This window comes from Triplophysa dalaica, chromosome 20 (genome assembly GCF_015846415.1).
Source record: "Triplophysa dalaica isolate WHDGS20190420 chromosome 20, ASM1584641v1, whole genome shotgun sequence".
Classification (NCBI taxonomy): domain Eukaryota; kingdom Metazoa; phylum Chordata; class Actinopteri; order Cypriniformes; family Nemacheilidae; genus Triplophysa; species Triplophysa dalaica.
Window position 1 is genome coordinate 9569613 of NC_079561.1, and position 17255 is coordinate 9586867.

At 39.0% G+C, this 17255-nt stretch overlaps 1 protein-coding gene across 4 annotated transcripts; it reads left to right on the forward strand.

The window, feature by feature from the left end:
* Window positions 1-2063: 2063 nt before the first annotated feature.
* On the forward strand, window positions 2064-17122 carry snphb (syntaphilin b). Of its 4 annotated transcripts, none has more exons than XM_056734020.1 (6): window positions 2064-2203; window positions 5287-5429; window positions 7178-7252; window positions 11401-11508; window positions 11588-11737; window positions 11923-17122. In XM_056734020.1, exons 2-6 carry the CDS (start codon window positions 5386-5388, stop codon window positions 13511-13513), a joined length of 1968 nt encoding a protein of 655 aa, XP_056589998.1. In that variant the 5' UTR covers window positions 2064-2203; window positions 5287-5385; the 3' UTR covers window positions 13514-17122. The 4 variants fall into 4 exon arrangements, with proteins under 4 accessions (XP_056589998.1, XP_056589996.1, XP_056589999.1 ...); XM_056734018.1 differs by lacking the exon at window positions 7178-7252 and adding an exon at window positions 10453-10569; XM_056734021.1 differs by lacking the exon at window positions 7178-7252.
* The last annotated feature ends 133 nt before the right edge of the window (window positions 17123-17255 follow it).

A 17255-nucleotide genomic window follows, 5' to 3' on the forward strand; every position in this document is an offset into this window, starting at 1 on the left:
TGACTCTTTCAGTCCCCTAAAGGTCTCTGTCCCCCCATCTATCAGAGAGGAATCATATGGGGTCCAAAAACAGGTCCACGTTAACGTTACAGTCAAAGACAAAACTTCTAAAGACGATTTTGCAAGACGTAAACAACACAGCACCGGTCCAGAAGCACTTCCTGTTTCAGCTTTGTAACACACAAATTACAAAATAAAACGAACAGATTTAAAAACCGAATCAAAATGTTTACAGGGGAAAATGCTGCGTTACCCATTACCTTCGGTAACAATGTCATATAAGTGTGAGGAACACAATATTAACAATATTAAATGATTATTCCTACATTGGCAGTACATGACGGCACGCAGGTCATTATAAAAAACAGAAAGGCTTGTTAAATGGTGATTGTATAGTTTTTAAGAAAAGCTGCATTTGTCTTGTTTCTGCCATATTGTGTTTTTTGTACCTTTGAATGGACATGAAGGTAACTAGGCCTAATTTTGGTTTACTTTTTCTTTCTCAAAAGAGTTACAAAAACAGTAGTTCACTTCAACGTTTGACATATATATCCAAATAAAGGCTTTAGTCGGGCAATATTTGTGAATTAATTTAATTGTAAGATGTTTTAATTTATTGCTAAGCGGATACCTTTGAGACAATATGGATATACAAATATTATTCAACCAGTGATGTAGTCCTAACAAAAAAAAGTCGTGTACTATACTATATAATGATAACCCGACCACACATGGCCAAAAGACAGGGGTCAGTGTGATTGTATGATTTGTTTTTCTAGTAATAAGTGACAATTATTTCAGTTAAATATGTATGCATTATTCTTCGCTTATGCTTTGAATATGAAGTTATATAATTTAAGGGGAAGATGTTATTGTATGAAGTTAAGGTTGTGGTAAAAACAGACTACATTATTTTAAATGTTGAATAAACGTAACAAATAGGGTCACAATGACTTTAATGGGAACGAGGATAGGCCTACATAAGGATTCTGACTTTAAACAGTAGGGCTATGTAAGTGCTTTGTTTCATTTCATCATGGGTTATTTAAAGAAAGCTAGTATTAAAAGTTGTGACAGATACCAAAGATTTGCGATGCACTGCAATATCGTAAAGAGATAAAGCAGCGCAAGAGAACCCGTGAATTTAGATGAGAGGAGCCACTGCCGGTGAGCGCCCTTTAAACCAGCTTAAAATGAAAGTGAGCAGTTTTATCAATATTAGCGGACGACATCAGCGGGACTCTTTCAGTCATTGAAGGGATGAGCTCCTCGCGAGTTGCCAACACTGAAGATGATGCACCAATTGTATGACTGAATTGTGAACGCGATACGGTTAAAGGGAAAGCAACCACAAAAGCAGCTTGGAGACGTTAAGCAGGAGAACAAGTGGGTACACGCTAATATAGATCTTTAGAAGTCTGTATACGCAAACAGCACTGTGGAAAAAGTATGCATACGTCGTATGCGTGCTTATGGCCCCGACTACACCACTGAATTCAACCTTATGTGTAATGTCAGTTCTGTCAGTTCTGACAAATAACAAAAGCGGTATCGCCATCTATCGGATTGGGAGTGTCAACACATCGAGATTACAGAGCAGCGCTGTCCATGGTGCTGTAACTGTCAAAAATCTCTTTCTTCCTTTGCCCTAATTTACTTTCGTATGTGATCCAACATAACAAGAATGGTTTGAAGCAAACTTGAGTCCCTTTGAAAATGTTGGCTTAATGAAAGGAAAATGTGTGCTTTGTATTTTTAGATTTGGGGTTTTGGATTTCGAGGGTAAATGATACTTTGGTCTGTACCACTGCTAGGGTATAAACAATCGTTTCCACAAAGAAAACCGAACACAGTTTTTTCCAGAAAGGGTCGAATATAAATTGAAAATATTTGCGGATAGAAAAGTACCGAGCCAGTGAAGTATTCAAAATAAGCCTTCTCCGGTCGTGTTCATACAACTTCAAGTTTTGCGGTCCCCTTTAAGGAAGCCATCGCAATATTACGCATCTGTTTCGCCTCATCTTCCCTCACGAGGCTCTCAAACAAACCAGAATCTCCTCGCATCATCACCCGCCCCGTCGACTCGCCCTCCCGAGCAGCGGTGCACCGCTGTGGCGGAGTCCTTGACGGGGACGAGCTCCAGGGTTAGCCCGACAAAACACTCATGAAGACAGCTTGACTTTCGCCGGAAGGCGCCAACAAGGTGAGAAATAAAGCTTTTGCATTGCAACGTTTCGTGCAAATCGCGGTACATCTTTGTAGCGGAATATTCTCTCTGCATTTCCCGCGTGTAGGGCACACCAAGGACTTTGACGCGCAAGGTACACAATGGATATGATGTCTGAGGGATCGAGCAAAACGATAACCTAAATTAGCACGTTTGATGTGCTTAAGATACCACACCGTGGTTTTAGGCGTCTCTGTATATTTGCGCAGAGCAGATGTTTTCCTACAGCGAGCATGCGTGTGTGTTTGTTTTTGTTTTGCTCCTTCGTGTTATTTGAATCTATGGCTGAATTTTAATGCATGTAAAAATCATTTTCGTCTCTTAGCCATGGAAACGAAATTAATGTCTGATGTGGTTTTATCAATCCTCTCGCGCTGTGAGTCGTGACAGGGACAGTGTTTTTTTGCGATGTACGGCCTAGGGTGCAGTATGACCTTGCAAACTCCTAAGGACTCGCGGCTTGCATGTGAAGTGTGCGTAATGTAGCATTTGTAAGGGTTTAGAGAAAGCATAAACTCGTTATCACAACCGAGCAATTCTGCATTCAAGTAGTCTAATAGTAAAATAGGTAAAGGTGTAAATGTCACAGTGGATCGATATGTATCTCGTTACTCTTTCTCCCTTTTTGTGACTCCTCAGAACTCTCAGTATTGTACATCAGACCTGCTGTTTAGCATGCTTGCTTTGTGGTTGTGTCATGCCGTCTGTCTCACAATATACACACAGAAGGAACGCCAGTCACACCACTTGTAGCTCACGTTCTAGAATAGTGGGTGAATTTTGTCGCCATGGCAACTCTTCCATGCACATCCTCTCAGCATCCAGCATTTATTCGCAAGCATTTCCTTATCACCGTGGTTTCACATTACAGTCAAATGTGCTTTGGATACAAAATTTGTTCTATCATTTTACGGCCCGTAATTTTACTGTTTCAACCATGACATTTATATTTATTCAAATAAACATGTTTTACACATCTTAGATTTTTATTTCTAGGACATTTTTATTATTTTTTAACACCTTTTTAATGTTTGTAATGTTTTTTACATTCTACAGCGCTTGAGCGACTGTGTTGTTCATTCACTGATTTGTATGTCATTTTTTGTACGTATACTGCATTCAACCAATATTCATTGATGAAGTAAGCCTTGGTGATCAGTTAATGAATGAATGTAGAATCACTTCTCATCACTTTTAAAGCTGTAATAGAATCGTGTACACATTTCTCCTCATCTGTACATGTACAGTATAGTTCAGATCTGTTAGGTTGTCAGTTCCACCTGGAGGAAAAAAAATTAAGCGAACAAAACAAGCAAAACGTGCTTTTGCTTGTTTGTTGTGGTCCCCCAAATGGAGACATATAATCCTAAACTTACTATTTTAATTAAACCAAAAACATATTGAAAAAACATATGCTGGAACACAAATCCTTTTGTTTGGCTTATTTTTTAGATGTTTAATTGCATTAAACTTATGTTTATTTTTAATTATAATTTTCTATTATTTGTAAAATACCACAAAATCTCTGGCCCTCCTGGATCCATCTTGAGGCCTCCCAGGGGGCCAAGACCCCCAGTTTAAGAACCACTGCTTTATAGCATTCAGAAAACAAACTTTTGCTAAGCAGTGTGTGTTATTTGATGTTTATGAGCAGTGAATGTATAGCCTGAATGTGTTCTGTAAGAGAGAAGTGTTGGGTCACATATTTCCAGCTTTCTGTACAGCTCCCTTCTACAGGACCTCTTGTACCCTAACAGAAAGTCATGCAGGGCTGATCGTGCTACTGTAGAAGCATGACACAGCAGGTTTTTGGAGGTGAAACAATTTCAACTTAAAAGCCGTTACATGCTTTTTTTGTTAAGGCTATTTTATTTCCCCTGAATTTGACCAAAAACAAGACAAAGCTATATCAGTAATAAAAGCAATGCTTATTTCCATTTATCTGTTTAATTTCAGACTATTATTCTACATTTCTGTATCACTGCAGTTTTCAGACATATAGTGTTTTTTCAGGTGTAGCAGCAGTGCCGCATGACTCACACTATCCAGCTACTAACTCAGCAGATGCAAATTTGCCGCAAAATGAGTTCGGTTCTCATGCACCCCCACTAACTATCTTTCTATGGTCTGGATAAAATGATTTCACCCCAAGCTCATACTTCACTGAAATAATGTAGCTTTGTTGTTGGAATGTCCAAGCACAGCAATGTTTGAACATACTCTATCACTGGGTTTATGGTTTCAGGGAACCTTTGAAAGGCTTATAGTTGTCTTAACCTGGGATAATAGAGCGTATTTTAACATTTATTTAACTATTAGTATAAAAGGATAAAATAATTGCTTATTTTGGGTTACATATTGGGTTACAAGGGGTCGCATATGCTTCATATTAGAGTGCAATGTTGGAAATACTGCGGTGTGCCAATTCCTGTGTTTAATTATTTAGATCATTAATCCCTTCTTTCCCTCACCATGTATCTCAAAATGCTCACTGTAGCAGTAATTACAATCATAGTCTTTATTAATTCCTTCTATCGATATAAATAGTGTAGCTTAAACAAGGAATGCAAATGTAAAAGGAACATATAGAAATGATCTGGGATAGCTGAATGCACCGTAGTGAGCAGTCTTAAAGTTTATTTATTGTCTGTTGTCTGGCTTTGGACCAGTGTAAAGTCAGATAGCAGTCAGTTTGTGTCAGCACAACGCTTAATGTATTACAGCTAAAGGATCTGGTGTTGCCAGATCTACTCAGTGTGGAGAGGTCAGATAGATTAGATAAAACAGACAGATTTTTCCTTTCTACTCTGATTTGACAGCTTGATCTGTCACACTTTAGAAATAAGAACCTGGCAATGTTTGGAAGAAGGATTGAACAAAAATACTTTTGTGTTCGTTTATGGAACATATGTGAATGAGAAACTTTTTTACGGCATTAAATTGAATTATAACTTTGATTCTTCGATATCTGACACGGCAGTTATACGCATGAAAGAGTTATACAGACATTCATTTCCTCTTGTGAAACAGACTGACATTTTTCTTTGTACTGTATTCAGGCTGACAGCAGCTGGGCTTTTCAAGCTGTGTGGATAGGTGGGAAGAGAGAGACAGATCCAGCCGAAGAAGGAGAATAAAGGCTGACGGATACTGACTCCATGTCTTCGCCTTCAAATAAAAGATCTGGTTCTGGATCACGCAAGTAAGACACTCGTCTTTTGTTCCTTGATGAAAACAGATGTTCTTTTAAGATGTCAGCTGTGCCGGCGCTGTAATATCTAACTCTTCTAACTTCTGTTAAACTGATCTTTGCTTCTGCTCACTGACCTTATGAGCTCCAAGTGCTTTGGTAATCCTAACACTCTCTCTCTATTCTGCTCTCATCATTACTGCATCAGCTCTTTAGCTCTTTCAATATGTCTATTTCAAGAGTTATTTCACCATTCAGCTGCCAGGTTGTGTAAAACTGCTGATGGCTGGATCGAAAGCTATTTAAGCAGATTCTGTACAAGGATATTAAACAGCAGTATTGTGTTCTAGAACAGGGGCTTTTTTTAAATAGGGTCTGGGGACCCAAGGGTATTTTAGTTCACTATAATTAAACATAAAATTTTGGCCTAAAAATAATTGGGAAAAAATAAAATTTTGGAAAATTGAAATGTTGCCTACAATTATAATAATAAACAAAAACAAATGAATCGTATATTGGAACATTAGACATAAAGAAATAAAATATTAAGTGACAAAAGCACACGCAAAATGGCTAAAACTTTAAACTAAAATTGACATGAAAACTAAATATCTCAATAATATAAGTTAAGATATTAATAAATCTAAAAACAAAACTATAATAAATCCACAGGGACGGGGGCTTCTAGAAGCCTTTAAGGGGTCCCCACAAAATGTCAGCAAAATTTTTTCATTACTCTTATTATAGTAAATTATTTAATATGTTGACTCTATAATCACACTTATTATTTATCTTACATAGTTATATTCGGAACCACTTTAAACCAAAAATAGATTAAAGGTGTCATATGTTTAAGGTGTCATATGGCACAAATACGTGTTTTTCTGTGTCTTTCCAGTGTTATAAGTTGGCCATGCATGTATTAAACACGTAAAATTGTAAAAATAAAAGTGTCGGAGCAAAAGATGCATTCTATCTAAAAGCAAATGCTCACTCAGACCTGCCTGAAATGCCTCATGTAACCACACCCCAACAAATCTACGTCAGTTCGTTGAATGATTTGACTAAGACCGCCCAAATGTGTACGCAAGTAAGGCGTACCTTTCAGTACAATTGCTTTGGATCCTGATGTTCCAAATATGGTAAGAGGCGTTACTTTCCATCACAGTATTCTACCAATAATCGGTTAATTGACCAATCATAACACACCTCGCTTTTCAGAGCGATGAGCTTTGTAAAAAGTCTGCACGTTTCAGAGAGGCGGGGCAAAGAGGATATACAAACATGCACGGTATGTGGAAAATACTGCATTTTTAACAACTTAAATCGTGTATAGGCATTGCATTACATCTAAAACAAACGATAATATGATGGAAATTTATTTTAGGAAGGGGGGCCCTTACAAAAGGTTAATCGTTTTTGGGGTCCCTGGCATCATAAAGTTTGAAAACCCCTGTTCTAGAATAAAGTTTAATACTACAAATTGAAGACTTGAAAATATTTATTATCACAGTGAAAAAGTTTGATGAAGAAGATGACTATTTGTGTCGTAGTTTACAATACCAGGGCAAGGATTAGATTCTTTCTGTTGAGGAAGGATAAAATGTTATGCACAGAATTAGACTGACTGACTGTACTTTAGTAGCTTTAGTTGTGCATGTTAGCAATGTCAGTACAGTACATATAGTGGCATTAAGCAGTAATGGTCATAATACAGTAGAGCCCAGTTCTGTGCCTCTGTCTCATCTCTCTTTCCTCAGATTCAACTTGCTGAAGGCCCTACAGGCTAAGCAACACTTTCAGCAAGTGCTTTCGTCTCCCACTGCGTCCCCCGCGTGAGACTCTGATTAAGTATCGTACTGTAGGGCATGACTGTAGAAAAATGCACTGCCATGCTACGTATTCCCACTCAGACCCAATGCAGAAACACGTCATCTCCTACCCATGGTGCTTATGTCCAAAACCCAAGAGGTCAGGTTTTTGACAAAGTGCTAATAGAAGGGAATCAGATACTAAATCTGTGTATATGAGTGTGTATGACTATACTGCATTACCTTAGTTCATCTCACTAGACTCATGATGGACATACCTGGACACACCTGCACCAGCTGCTCTTTCCCTCTCCTTTCCTTGCTATCATTATTCAAAGCATAGTGCCATTTTATTTTATTTCTCCTCGAGCACGCTTTGATGTTCGGCTGCTTTTTTCCCCTCTGCTTTGTCTCACCTTAACTATGATCTAGGCTTGCTTTCATGGTTAGGGCAGTTCAGCAAGCCTCTTTCAGCCCACCAATAGTGATTCTGGTGTACAGACGATAAGGTTGCTTCGCTCTCTAAATGTGCGTTTTTTATGTAATTATGTTATTTCAAGATGACTAAAGAAATATGACCATACTGCATGAAGTTGTGTTTTTCTGTGTCTTTTGTGTGTTATCAGTTGCCCATGCATGTATTAGACACGTAAAATTGCAAAAATGAAAGTGTCGAAACAAAACATGCATTCTATCTAAAAGCGAATGCTCACTCAGACCTGCCTGAAATGCCTTGTGTGACCACACCCCCACAAATCTACGTCAGTTCGTGGTATGATTTGACTAAGACCGCCCAAATGTATAAGCAAGTAAGGTGGGTGTACCTGTCAGTACAATTGCTCTGGAACCCGATGTTCCAAATATGGTAAGAGGCGTTACATTTCCATCACATGCTTGGAGTATTCAACCACTACGCACTGGTCAACTGGCCAATCATAGCACACCTCGCTTTTCAGAGCGATGAGCTTTTTAAAAAATCTGCTCTTTTCAGAGAGGCGGGGCAAAGAGGATATACAAACATGCACGGTGTGCGTAAAATACAGCGTTTTTTAACCATAAATCGTGTATACACATTGCATTACATCTAAAACGAACCATAATATTTGTTTTAGCCGTGTCATATAACCCCTTTAATTGCATGAGGTAGTAGTTGTATGAAAGTTCCAGAATTGTCAACTTAATATTGACAATATTATGATTGAAGATAGACCGTCTTGCAGAGTGAATACACATTAAATTGGCAAAAGTATATGGAAAAGCATTGTTAAAGGTCTAGTTCACCCAAAATAAGTTGTGCATTGTTTATTCACCCTTGTGTCCTTGCAAACTTTTTTCTTCTGCAGAACACAAAAGAAGATATTTTGAGAAAGTGCTCTGTGTTTTTTTTGTTCATTCGATGGAATTCAATGGGGTTCAGTGTTGTTTGGTTACCAACCTTCCTCAAAATATCTTCTTTTATGTTCTGTGGAAGAAAGAAAGTCAAACAGGTTTGAAGTGCATGAGGTTCAGTAAATGAAGACAGAAAAGTAGCTGATTATTGCTAAAAAGATCCCACATACACTAAAAAAATAAAATAAAGCTATGTTGTTAGGTTTATTGTAAAATATAAATTAAAAAAGTTGATGTTTTTCTTTGATTAAAAAATACATTAAAAAAACATGTGTCGCAAAAGGATTACAAAAAATCTAAGCACACTCTTTATTAAAAAGAATCAATTACTCTCCCTATATAAATTATTTAAAAAGATACCAAAGAAATCTGTATTCTAGAGTCTTAGACCTTTCCAATGATATATAGTTTGTCATGATTCGATTAGAAATTACATTCACAATATTGATGCAAACTTAGGTGTCCCGTACACGGAACGGGCGACAGTTAACAGGCTACATAATGCGTTTTAACCTTTAAACTATATTGTTGCTGACTGTATGATCCGTCTGTTTGATACTGCTTTGAGTTATTTAAAGCTTTAAAGCAATCTATCGTGCTTCTAACCCCTGCCTCAAGCGCACCGCTCTGCACCACCTGAAAAGAAAAAGCTTTCAGTCGACTCTGCTAACTCAAGATTTAATTTTCCAAAGAGATAATGTTTCTCGGAGATTAAAGAGTCATTATCTCTGAGCTATGCTATGATACATTACTAGAATTTGACAGGTGATTGCTCGCTGCTTTGTTTTATTGTTTTAAATATTGGAAGGCGGTGTGAGGCCTATATAGTTTCCTAAATAACACAGCAGGAGTCAGTTCAGCAGAAGGATATATTTAGTACTTAGTTCACCCCAAAAGGAAAATTCTTTCATGAATTACTCACTCGCTAGTTGTTCCAAACCTGTATAAATTTGGTTGAACACAGAGAAAGATATTTAGAAGAATGCTTCCTTTAAAGGAACTGTTCCTTTAAAGAAAAATTGTAATAGTATCTGATAAGCCCTTGCATAGTATATCCAGCAATCATACGTCTCTATTTCTTGCTATGGCAAAGCAGCTCGAATCCTACCCAGCCACGGTACTGTTTCCCACATACAGGATTTATTAGTATTTTTTATTATTAGTACTTTTTCTTTTTTAGTCAGTTTAATATTCCACAAATTCGTCTGCACAGTGTCAGGTCATAATAAAGTAAGGTTCAACTCATAAAAACTCTTAATTGCTGTAAATGCACTTGAGAATAGCTTAGCCCAGTTGTGCTCATATTTGGAAGCTTTCAAAGTTAAATAGTTAAAAAGAGATAGGTCATCCAAAAATGAAAATTCAGTCATCATTTACTCACCCTCTAGTCATTTTAACCCTGTATGACTTTCTTACTTCTGCAGAGAGCAAAAGAAGATATTTTGAAGAATGTTGGTAACTGAACAATGGCAGTACCTATTCACATCATGTTTATACAATACAAGTGAATGGGTTTCATCGTTTTTTGTTAACAACATTCTATTAATTATCTTCTTTGTGAACAGCTTTCCTGTAGCTCAGTGGTAAGAGCATGGCACTAACAAAGCCAAGGTCTTAGGTTAGATCCCAGGGGATTGCACATACTTGCACATATTGAAACAAATGTATAGGATTATGCAGTGTAAATTGTTATGGAATAATGCATCTGCCAAATGCGTAAATATAAACAGGTTTGAAATGACAAGAGGGTGGCCGAAAGAGAAGGTCATTGGGCTGTGAAGGTGGAATGCAAGGGTGCTGCACTGTGTAATGATTCGTTCTTGTTTGTGGGTCAGTTTTGACTATTGCAGGTTTATAGAGCTAGACTACACACCCATGGAGTCAGGCATTATGGTCTCTATGAGACAGAGCAGAGGATTTCTCACACCAAAGTCCCCGGAACGTCACTGTCGGTTAGCGTTTCAACATATCACAATTCTGACATTTTTCTTTGTGTTTGCAATCTTCGTTTCACTTCAATCACTTTTCTTTGTTGTCTGTGTGGCATTGTTTTGGGCATGTTTGTAAGCTTTTCAACCACACTGCACTGTCCCTATAAAATTATATTTTATCAGGGTTGAAAGCTTAAAAGTGCGTGTCATAATTAAAAGGGTTAGCCTGCTGATGTCAAATCTGTGGTGTGTAAAGTGAATGTTTTACAACATAATGGCTTTAGCACTGCTGTTTTGAGCTTACCTTCCTACTTCATAAAGGGTATTCTCATGTTGTGTCACATTTGTGCTGTTGTTTGTTTGAAGTGACCTGGGTGTCATTTTCCTGTAGACTTTATTTTTGTTTTAATAAATATTGTATAAACTGATGGAGATGGTGGTCTAGTGGGTTAAACCACTGAACTGATAAATCAAAAGGTTACTGGTTCGATCCCAGCAGCCAACACCAGTGTGTCCTTGAGCAAGACACTTTACTCCATGTTGTTCCAGGGGGATTGTCCCTGTAATAAGTGCACTGTAAGTCGCTTTGGATACAAGCGTCTGCCAAATGACTTAATGTAAATGTTAATGTAAATAAACTCTCAATCCCCCTAGAGATAGTTGCATGCTAGTCATTTTCGATAGGCATGTTTTGTATTTATATATTAATTTATTGGTTTTGTATTTCGTGTTATTGTACTTTTGGTCCATTCTTTTGGTTGTGCGCTTGAGTCTGTCTTTGATTTGTACCCCATCCTGCGTTCAGCGGTTTCAGAGATGACACAGTGACATTGCGATTCTCTTATTTTACAGACGCAGCCCAGCACCCGTCAGTAACCGTGATCCTTATGGAAATGCCTCTGTCAGCAGCAGTAGCAATTCTGGGTCATGCAAGGGCAGCGATGGAAGCCCAACCCATAGGTGAGACATGGAGGACAATGGTTTTCTACTTTTCACATATACAGTTCATTTTGTATGACTTTTCACTTCTCTATTTCAGGCGTCACTTAAAATACACCTCCTGCAATGATAACCATGGTATCCGACCGCCTCCACCTGAGCAATACCTAACCCCTCTACAGCAGAAAGAAGTATGCATCAGACACCTGAGAGCACGACTCAAAGAGACTGTCGAGAGACTGCAGAACAGGTATGGCATGCAGCGATTTCAAATGCTTTGCTCATAGTATGAAGCTCTCGTGATCATATGAGTATGTGATGCAGTTGTTCTTATCTTGTAATTTGTTGTTTGTTTTCCTCTCATGCAGGTGAATTCATGTATTGTTCTATCTGACTTCTTTTCTTTCTCTCCCACTTCCTTTCCCCCTCCTTTAGGGACACCGAGATCGATGATTTGCGTACCCAGCTGTCCCGAATGCAGGAGGACTGGATTGAGGAGGAGTGCCATCGTGTGGAGGCTCAGCTGGCTTTGAAAGAGGCTCGTAGGGAGATCCAGCAGCTCAAACAAGTCGTCGATGTCGTCCGATCCAGTCTGGGAGACTCCGACACCGGTGTGCAGAAGTGCTTCCAAGACATAAACCTTCAGAACCATAAGCTGGAGAATTTATTGCAAAGCATGGAGCTGGCTCAGATCGGGACCGCCAAAGCAGCTGGAGGAGTGGTGGGGGCAGGGCTGGAGGTCAGCGAGGGTCTGCCGGGGTCGTCCGAAGGCTCCCCGGTTCGCTCGCTAACCCGCAGCTCTACCTACACCAAGCTTAGTGACCAGGGCGGTCCGGAACGTTGTGGTATCGAAAACGAATGCGACGTTCTGTGTTTGTCAGGTGAGGGCACGCAGGACAGCGGGTTTATGTGCTGTGGAGAGAGTGGAAGAGGAGCCAGCAAGGCAGAGCTACTCCTGGAGGCTGCTTTTCTGTCTCAAGAGACAGCATCGCTGCTCAATGCGTACTCCCGCCTGCCACACTCCTCCACTTATGAGGGACTGTGCAACAGTGAATCCAGAACAGTGCCGCTCCATTGCAGCGAGATGGGTACAGGGGCAAGCGTCAGTTTAAGTCATCCCTGTCTATCCCATCATCACCTATACCTTCACCATCTGAGAGAGCAAGCTATTCAAACCGATTACGACCACGCCCCAAACTCCGCCCCTGCCCATGGACCCTGTACATCATTTAATTCTGATCTGGACACTATTGCAGAGCGCACCTTCCGCTCTCAGGCCTGCAGTCCGACATCTACCTGGATGTCTGATGAGGGAGATGATCTGGAGTCGGTAGCCACAGAATCAGCAGTTACGACAACAGTTGCCACAGCGTCAATCCTCATGGACCCTGTTTCCATATCTGCTCTAGCGCTGGAGCATACTGTGCAATATGACTTAGAGTGTTCTGTTGCATTCAGTGCAGTAGATTCAGTCACAGACTCAAAGCCCTTTCAAGATGTGCCAGTTTTAACAACAGATCTGACTACACCTAACTCTCTATCCCAAGTAAGCAGCTCTGTTCCACTAGAGCCTACCAGAGACCCTTTGCCAAGTCCCCGCCACTCTCCTTGTTCTAAGCAGCCGTCAGTTGAAAAGGAAGAGGAGACCCTCCCACAAACCACCCAGCCTCGAAGCACACTCTCAGATGCTGGGGTTGCAGGAGATCACGTTATAAACATACATTCAGAAGACGAAGAAGTGGATGAGAGTGCTGCCGACAATGATTCCAATTCATCCAGCTGTGGGTTACCAGTAAAGAACTACTGGAGCCGTCATTTCCTAGTGGATTTGCTCGCAGTGGTCGTGCCAGTGGTGCCCACTGTGGCCTGGTTGTGCCGGGGTACGTACCGGGAGGGTCAGCCGATGTATCATATTGGTTCCCTGCTGCGTGGTTGCTGCACCGTGGCCCTCCATTCTCTACGTCGAGGGGGAGGTCTTCGCCACTACCCTGCAGGAGGAGGGGGTCCAGGGGGTATGAATATATGAGACAAGCTTTACACTTTGGGAAGCCACTGAAAGCGCTGTTCCTCTGTGAGATGTGCATCTGGAAGGCGGTAGAAAGAATTAAGGCAGACCCAATAAAAGGGTAGTTTCTGGACACAGGACCTCGGTGCTGTCATAAGTGCCGTTTCTTGGCGCTGAGCTGATCTTCTCCAGAGCCTAATGAATAGAGAATAGGAATGGGGAAGGGGACTCGGTAGCATTTATGTATAACTACAAAATGCTCTTCTTTCAGACTTTCTCTAAAATTGCTACCCAGAAGCTTTGATGGACTGAGACACAATGAAAGATACCTTCTAAAAAGATTGTATAACCCTTGTTACAAGTGAACGACCACAGTGTAATAGGAGGGTTCTGTCTTTTGAATTTCCCTCTTGCGGTCACTGGGGAGTGTGTGTCTACCGTATGTAATACATTTGAGTGAGTGTTTGTGTCCATGTACAGTGCAGCCAAAGTACCCAGATAACCAATAGCCATCATTGTCGTAGCTGTTAGTGAATTGATAGCTGTCCCATTCCTTACGCTTGTGTGACACTGAGCAGTCGTTCTTCCTCTTGAGGAGACAGACATGCGCCTGCTGAGCTATTTCTATGCTTTGCATATACCACTAGTGTCCTAGATAAACGTAGTCCATCTGGAATGTTTGTGAGGAAATGTACTTTAGGCTGAAATCCGTCGTGGGAAATTGCAAGATGGTAAACCCAATTTAGCAGACATCCAAATGTTCTTGGGTCAGGGTCCTTGTTGGTCGTGGAACAATTTTTTCTGGATGGGTTGTAGACCATCTCTATTATTTAAGAGGTAGATATTGGGTTATTTCTCTGACAGCAGTGTTGTTCCAGGACCAACAAGATATGTTTACCCAGGAATGTTCCTTACGCCGCAAAATTGGGTCTTGCGAAGATGAATGATTTAGAAATGTTCTGTACAGCTAAATCATATATTTATGAAAGTGGATAAATAGACAATGATCAGAGTTAAAGGACTGTAACAGGCAGAGATGTTTTGTCACCAGTAATGAGTTTCATGTTGTTTCTCTTGTTGATGTGCTGTAAATGTCTGATTTCACTGTGGATCGTTTATCAGGATTTTCTAGCCATCTAGAAATACAGTCGTAGCCAGTGTTTGGTAGAACAAAAACTCAATTTAGGAAGTAAAAATGTTTTGGTTGTATAATGACGAAGTATAGTTTTGCATTACAGTAGTTTATCTCAAACTTTTTGACTTTAAGGTCCTCCCACAATATCTTAATGTTCTAGAGCTTGACATTAATAGAAAAATTTATATTTGTTATAAAAAAAACTTAACACTAAAACATATTAAGATATGTCGTTGTTTTAACTTAAAGGCGGGATTTCCAATTTCTCATAGCAGCTGTTGATGTTCAAATCAACAAAACCTGACACACCCCACTGACACACCTCACTGTGCACCTTACTGCTGATTGGCTACAAGGGTGTTTTGGTACCCGGCCAGTCTTTGTCTAAACAAGCCTAATTCAGAAATCGGACACCCCACTTTAATTTAAATATTTTTCAGTGATCTGAGGCCCCCTGGTTAAGTAACACTGCATTACAACCTGTGCTTGCTTTTTTATGCTAATGATTTAAGTACTAATAGTGTTGGGTAGAATTGAATTAGGAACACAATAACATTTATTTTATATGAAGTGGCATGAATCACAAAGGCTTAAAAATGTAAAGCTTCCAGCATTTGGCTACAACTGTATGTTCCTGATGATGTTTATACAAGTCAACATTAAGTAGACAGGTGGCATTTATTGACCTGTCGATTGCACTATAAATCACTTTATAAGCAATTACTTGAAGTATACTTGAGTGTGTATTTCTGTGTATCCAAAGGCAAACGTATACATGTGATTGTGGTTCAGGGTTATAGATTTCACAGACATCAATTTAACGAATCATCACTGAGTTACAAATACACGTTAGACCATTGACAGTCGGGTAATCCGTGTTATTGTGTAATCCGATTAACCCTGATTGTTATGTGCGGACACATCCATTTGGTTTTATGTGTTGTCTTATTTTCCTTCCCTTTAAATCCTGAATAACCGCTGCCTTTCACTCTACCTCCTCCTTCTATCATTGTGAAGTGTATGTAGTGATGTAGTCTTTTATTGAAGTCTTAAAAAAGGTTTCATGGCTCTAATAATTTGCTGCTTTCTGTAGAATGTGTGCGGCATGTCAGCAGGGTTTTCCGGTGTGTTTTCTTCCAACGGCTTGACAATCTTTATTTGCGCTTTGTCTGGTGTCAAGTGTTTTAGTCTCTGCCCTAACTCAGCACTTTTTAAAATAACTTCACAAAAGATGGTAAAATAAAGATGTATAGTTCCTAATTGCTATTTTTAAATTGACCTGCATTTGTTGAAACTGAATCAGATAGTTTGTTCTGTCTTTTGGCCCATCAGAATGTCTTTACGGTTAAAAAGAGATTGTTATTGTAGCTCTTGAATCCTCCAAGCAACTCTGCTAGAGAGGTTTTCCAATAAAACCGCTGTTATCTGTTTGTCACTGAATTGTGCGTCAATAACATTGGCTATTTGGTCAGATGACAAATTATGTTTTACGCGGTTATAAAGCTTTGTATACATGTTGAAGCGACACATAAGGCCTTGATAGGATTTTCTTGAATTTCTTGAAGCCATATTACAAGCAGAGATATGTTGGCCCTATATGCTGATAAATATGAGTAATAAAACGTTACATATAATTATTTTAGTAATTTACTTTTAATCAGCATTTGGTACTCATCTTTTGGAAGAGAGGGGACCTGTGTGATTGTGTGTACGCGTGTCTATTTAAAATATGAAATGTATAACTGGATTAATGTTGATACGTATTTTGTTTTATTAGCCATGACACTTCTTTCCATTTGAATGGTAACCTTGGTCTGTTTTGATTTATTTTGAGATCTGAATATACAGTACATGTTACCTTACCAACAGAGATTTAGTAAATAAACTATTTGGCTTTACAGACGGAAATATTTAGCATTTTTTATAGCATTTTAAGGAGATTTAGGAAATGATATTCCAAGCCCACTTGACCACGAATGGCCATTCATGCAAGTTTTAAAATCACAAAATGTTTCCCAACAAATAGATTCTCACATTAGTTTTAGAAGGATAGATCTCTTGTGAAATCAATCCTCTTAACACTTAGCAAAAGTTGGCAATGCAATGTTTTAAATAAAAAACAGATTACTGCATATGTTCTGTAAATTATAAAGTGGTAAGTATAAGACCACTTAAGTTCAGTTGTCAGTTATCAGGATTGTATGTCAGTGTGCCTATAAGATCAGATTTCACAGGGTAAATTCTAAGTAAAGTTTTCTTAGGTTGTAGTTTAAACATCTACATTTTTTCAATTGTAATTTCAGTTTGTCTATGTATTGTCTGTCAGTATCAGCACTCTAGGTAAAAGCAAGTGTGTAAATGTATCAGTGTCTATTTTTTGTGTAGAAAAATATTTTAATGGTAGTAATAATGTGTACAGACATCAATGCAGCACCTCTCCTGACCCTCATCGCTCTGTAAAATGATCTATATTAAACAGCATGGTGAACAAATTACACATTTGAGTGTTTCCATTCTTTGTACAAAGCCTACATCATTTTTTATCATCTGACAAGTATAAAGCATTTTGTAAGCTCTATGTATTGTTTATACTTCAATTGCACTATTTCTTATTTTTTTTATCAAAAC

Coding starts and splice junctions, on each gene's coding strand:
- snphb (XM_056734017.1), top strand. CDS start 7,026: ATGCACAGAATTAGACTGACTGACTGTACTTTAGTAGCTTTAGTTGTG. Junction 11,509..11,587: donor GATGGAAGCCCAACCCATAG/GTGAGACATGGA, acceptor TCTCTATTTCAG/GCGTCACTTAAAATACACCT. Junction 11,738..11,922: donor GTCGAGAGACTGCAGAACAG/GTATGGCATGCA, acceptor CCCCTCCTTTAG/GGACACCGAGATCGATGATT.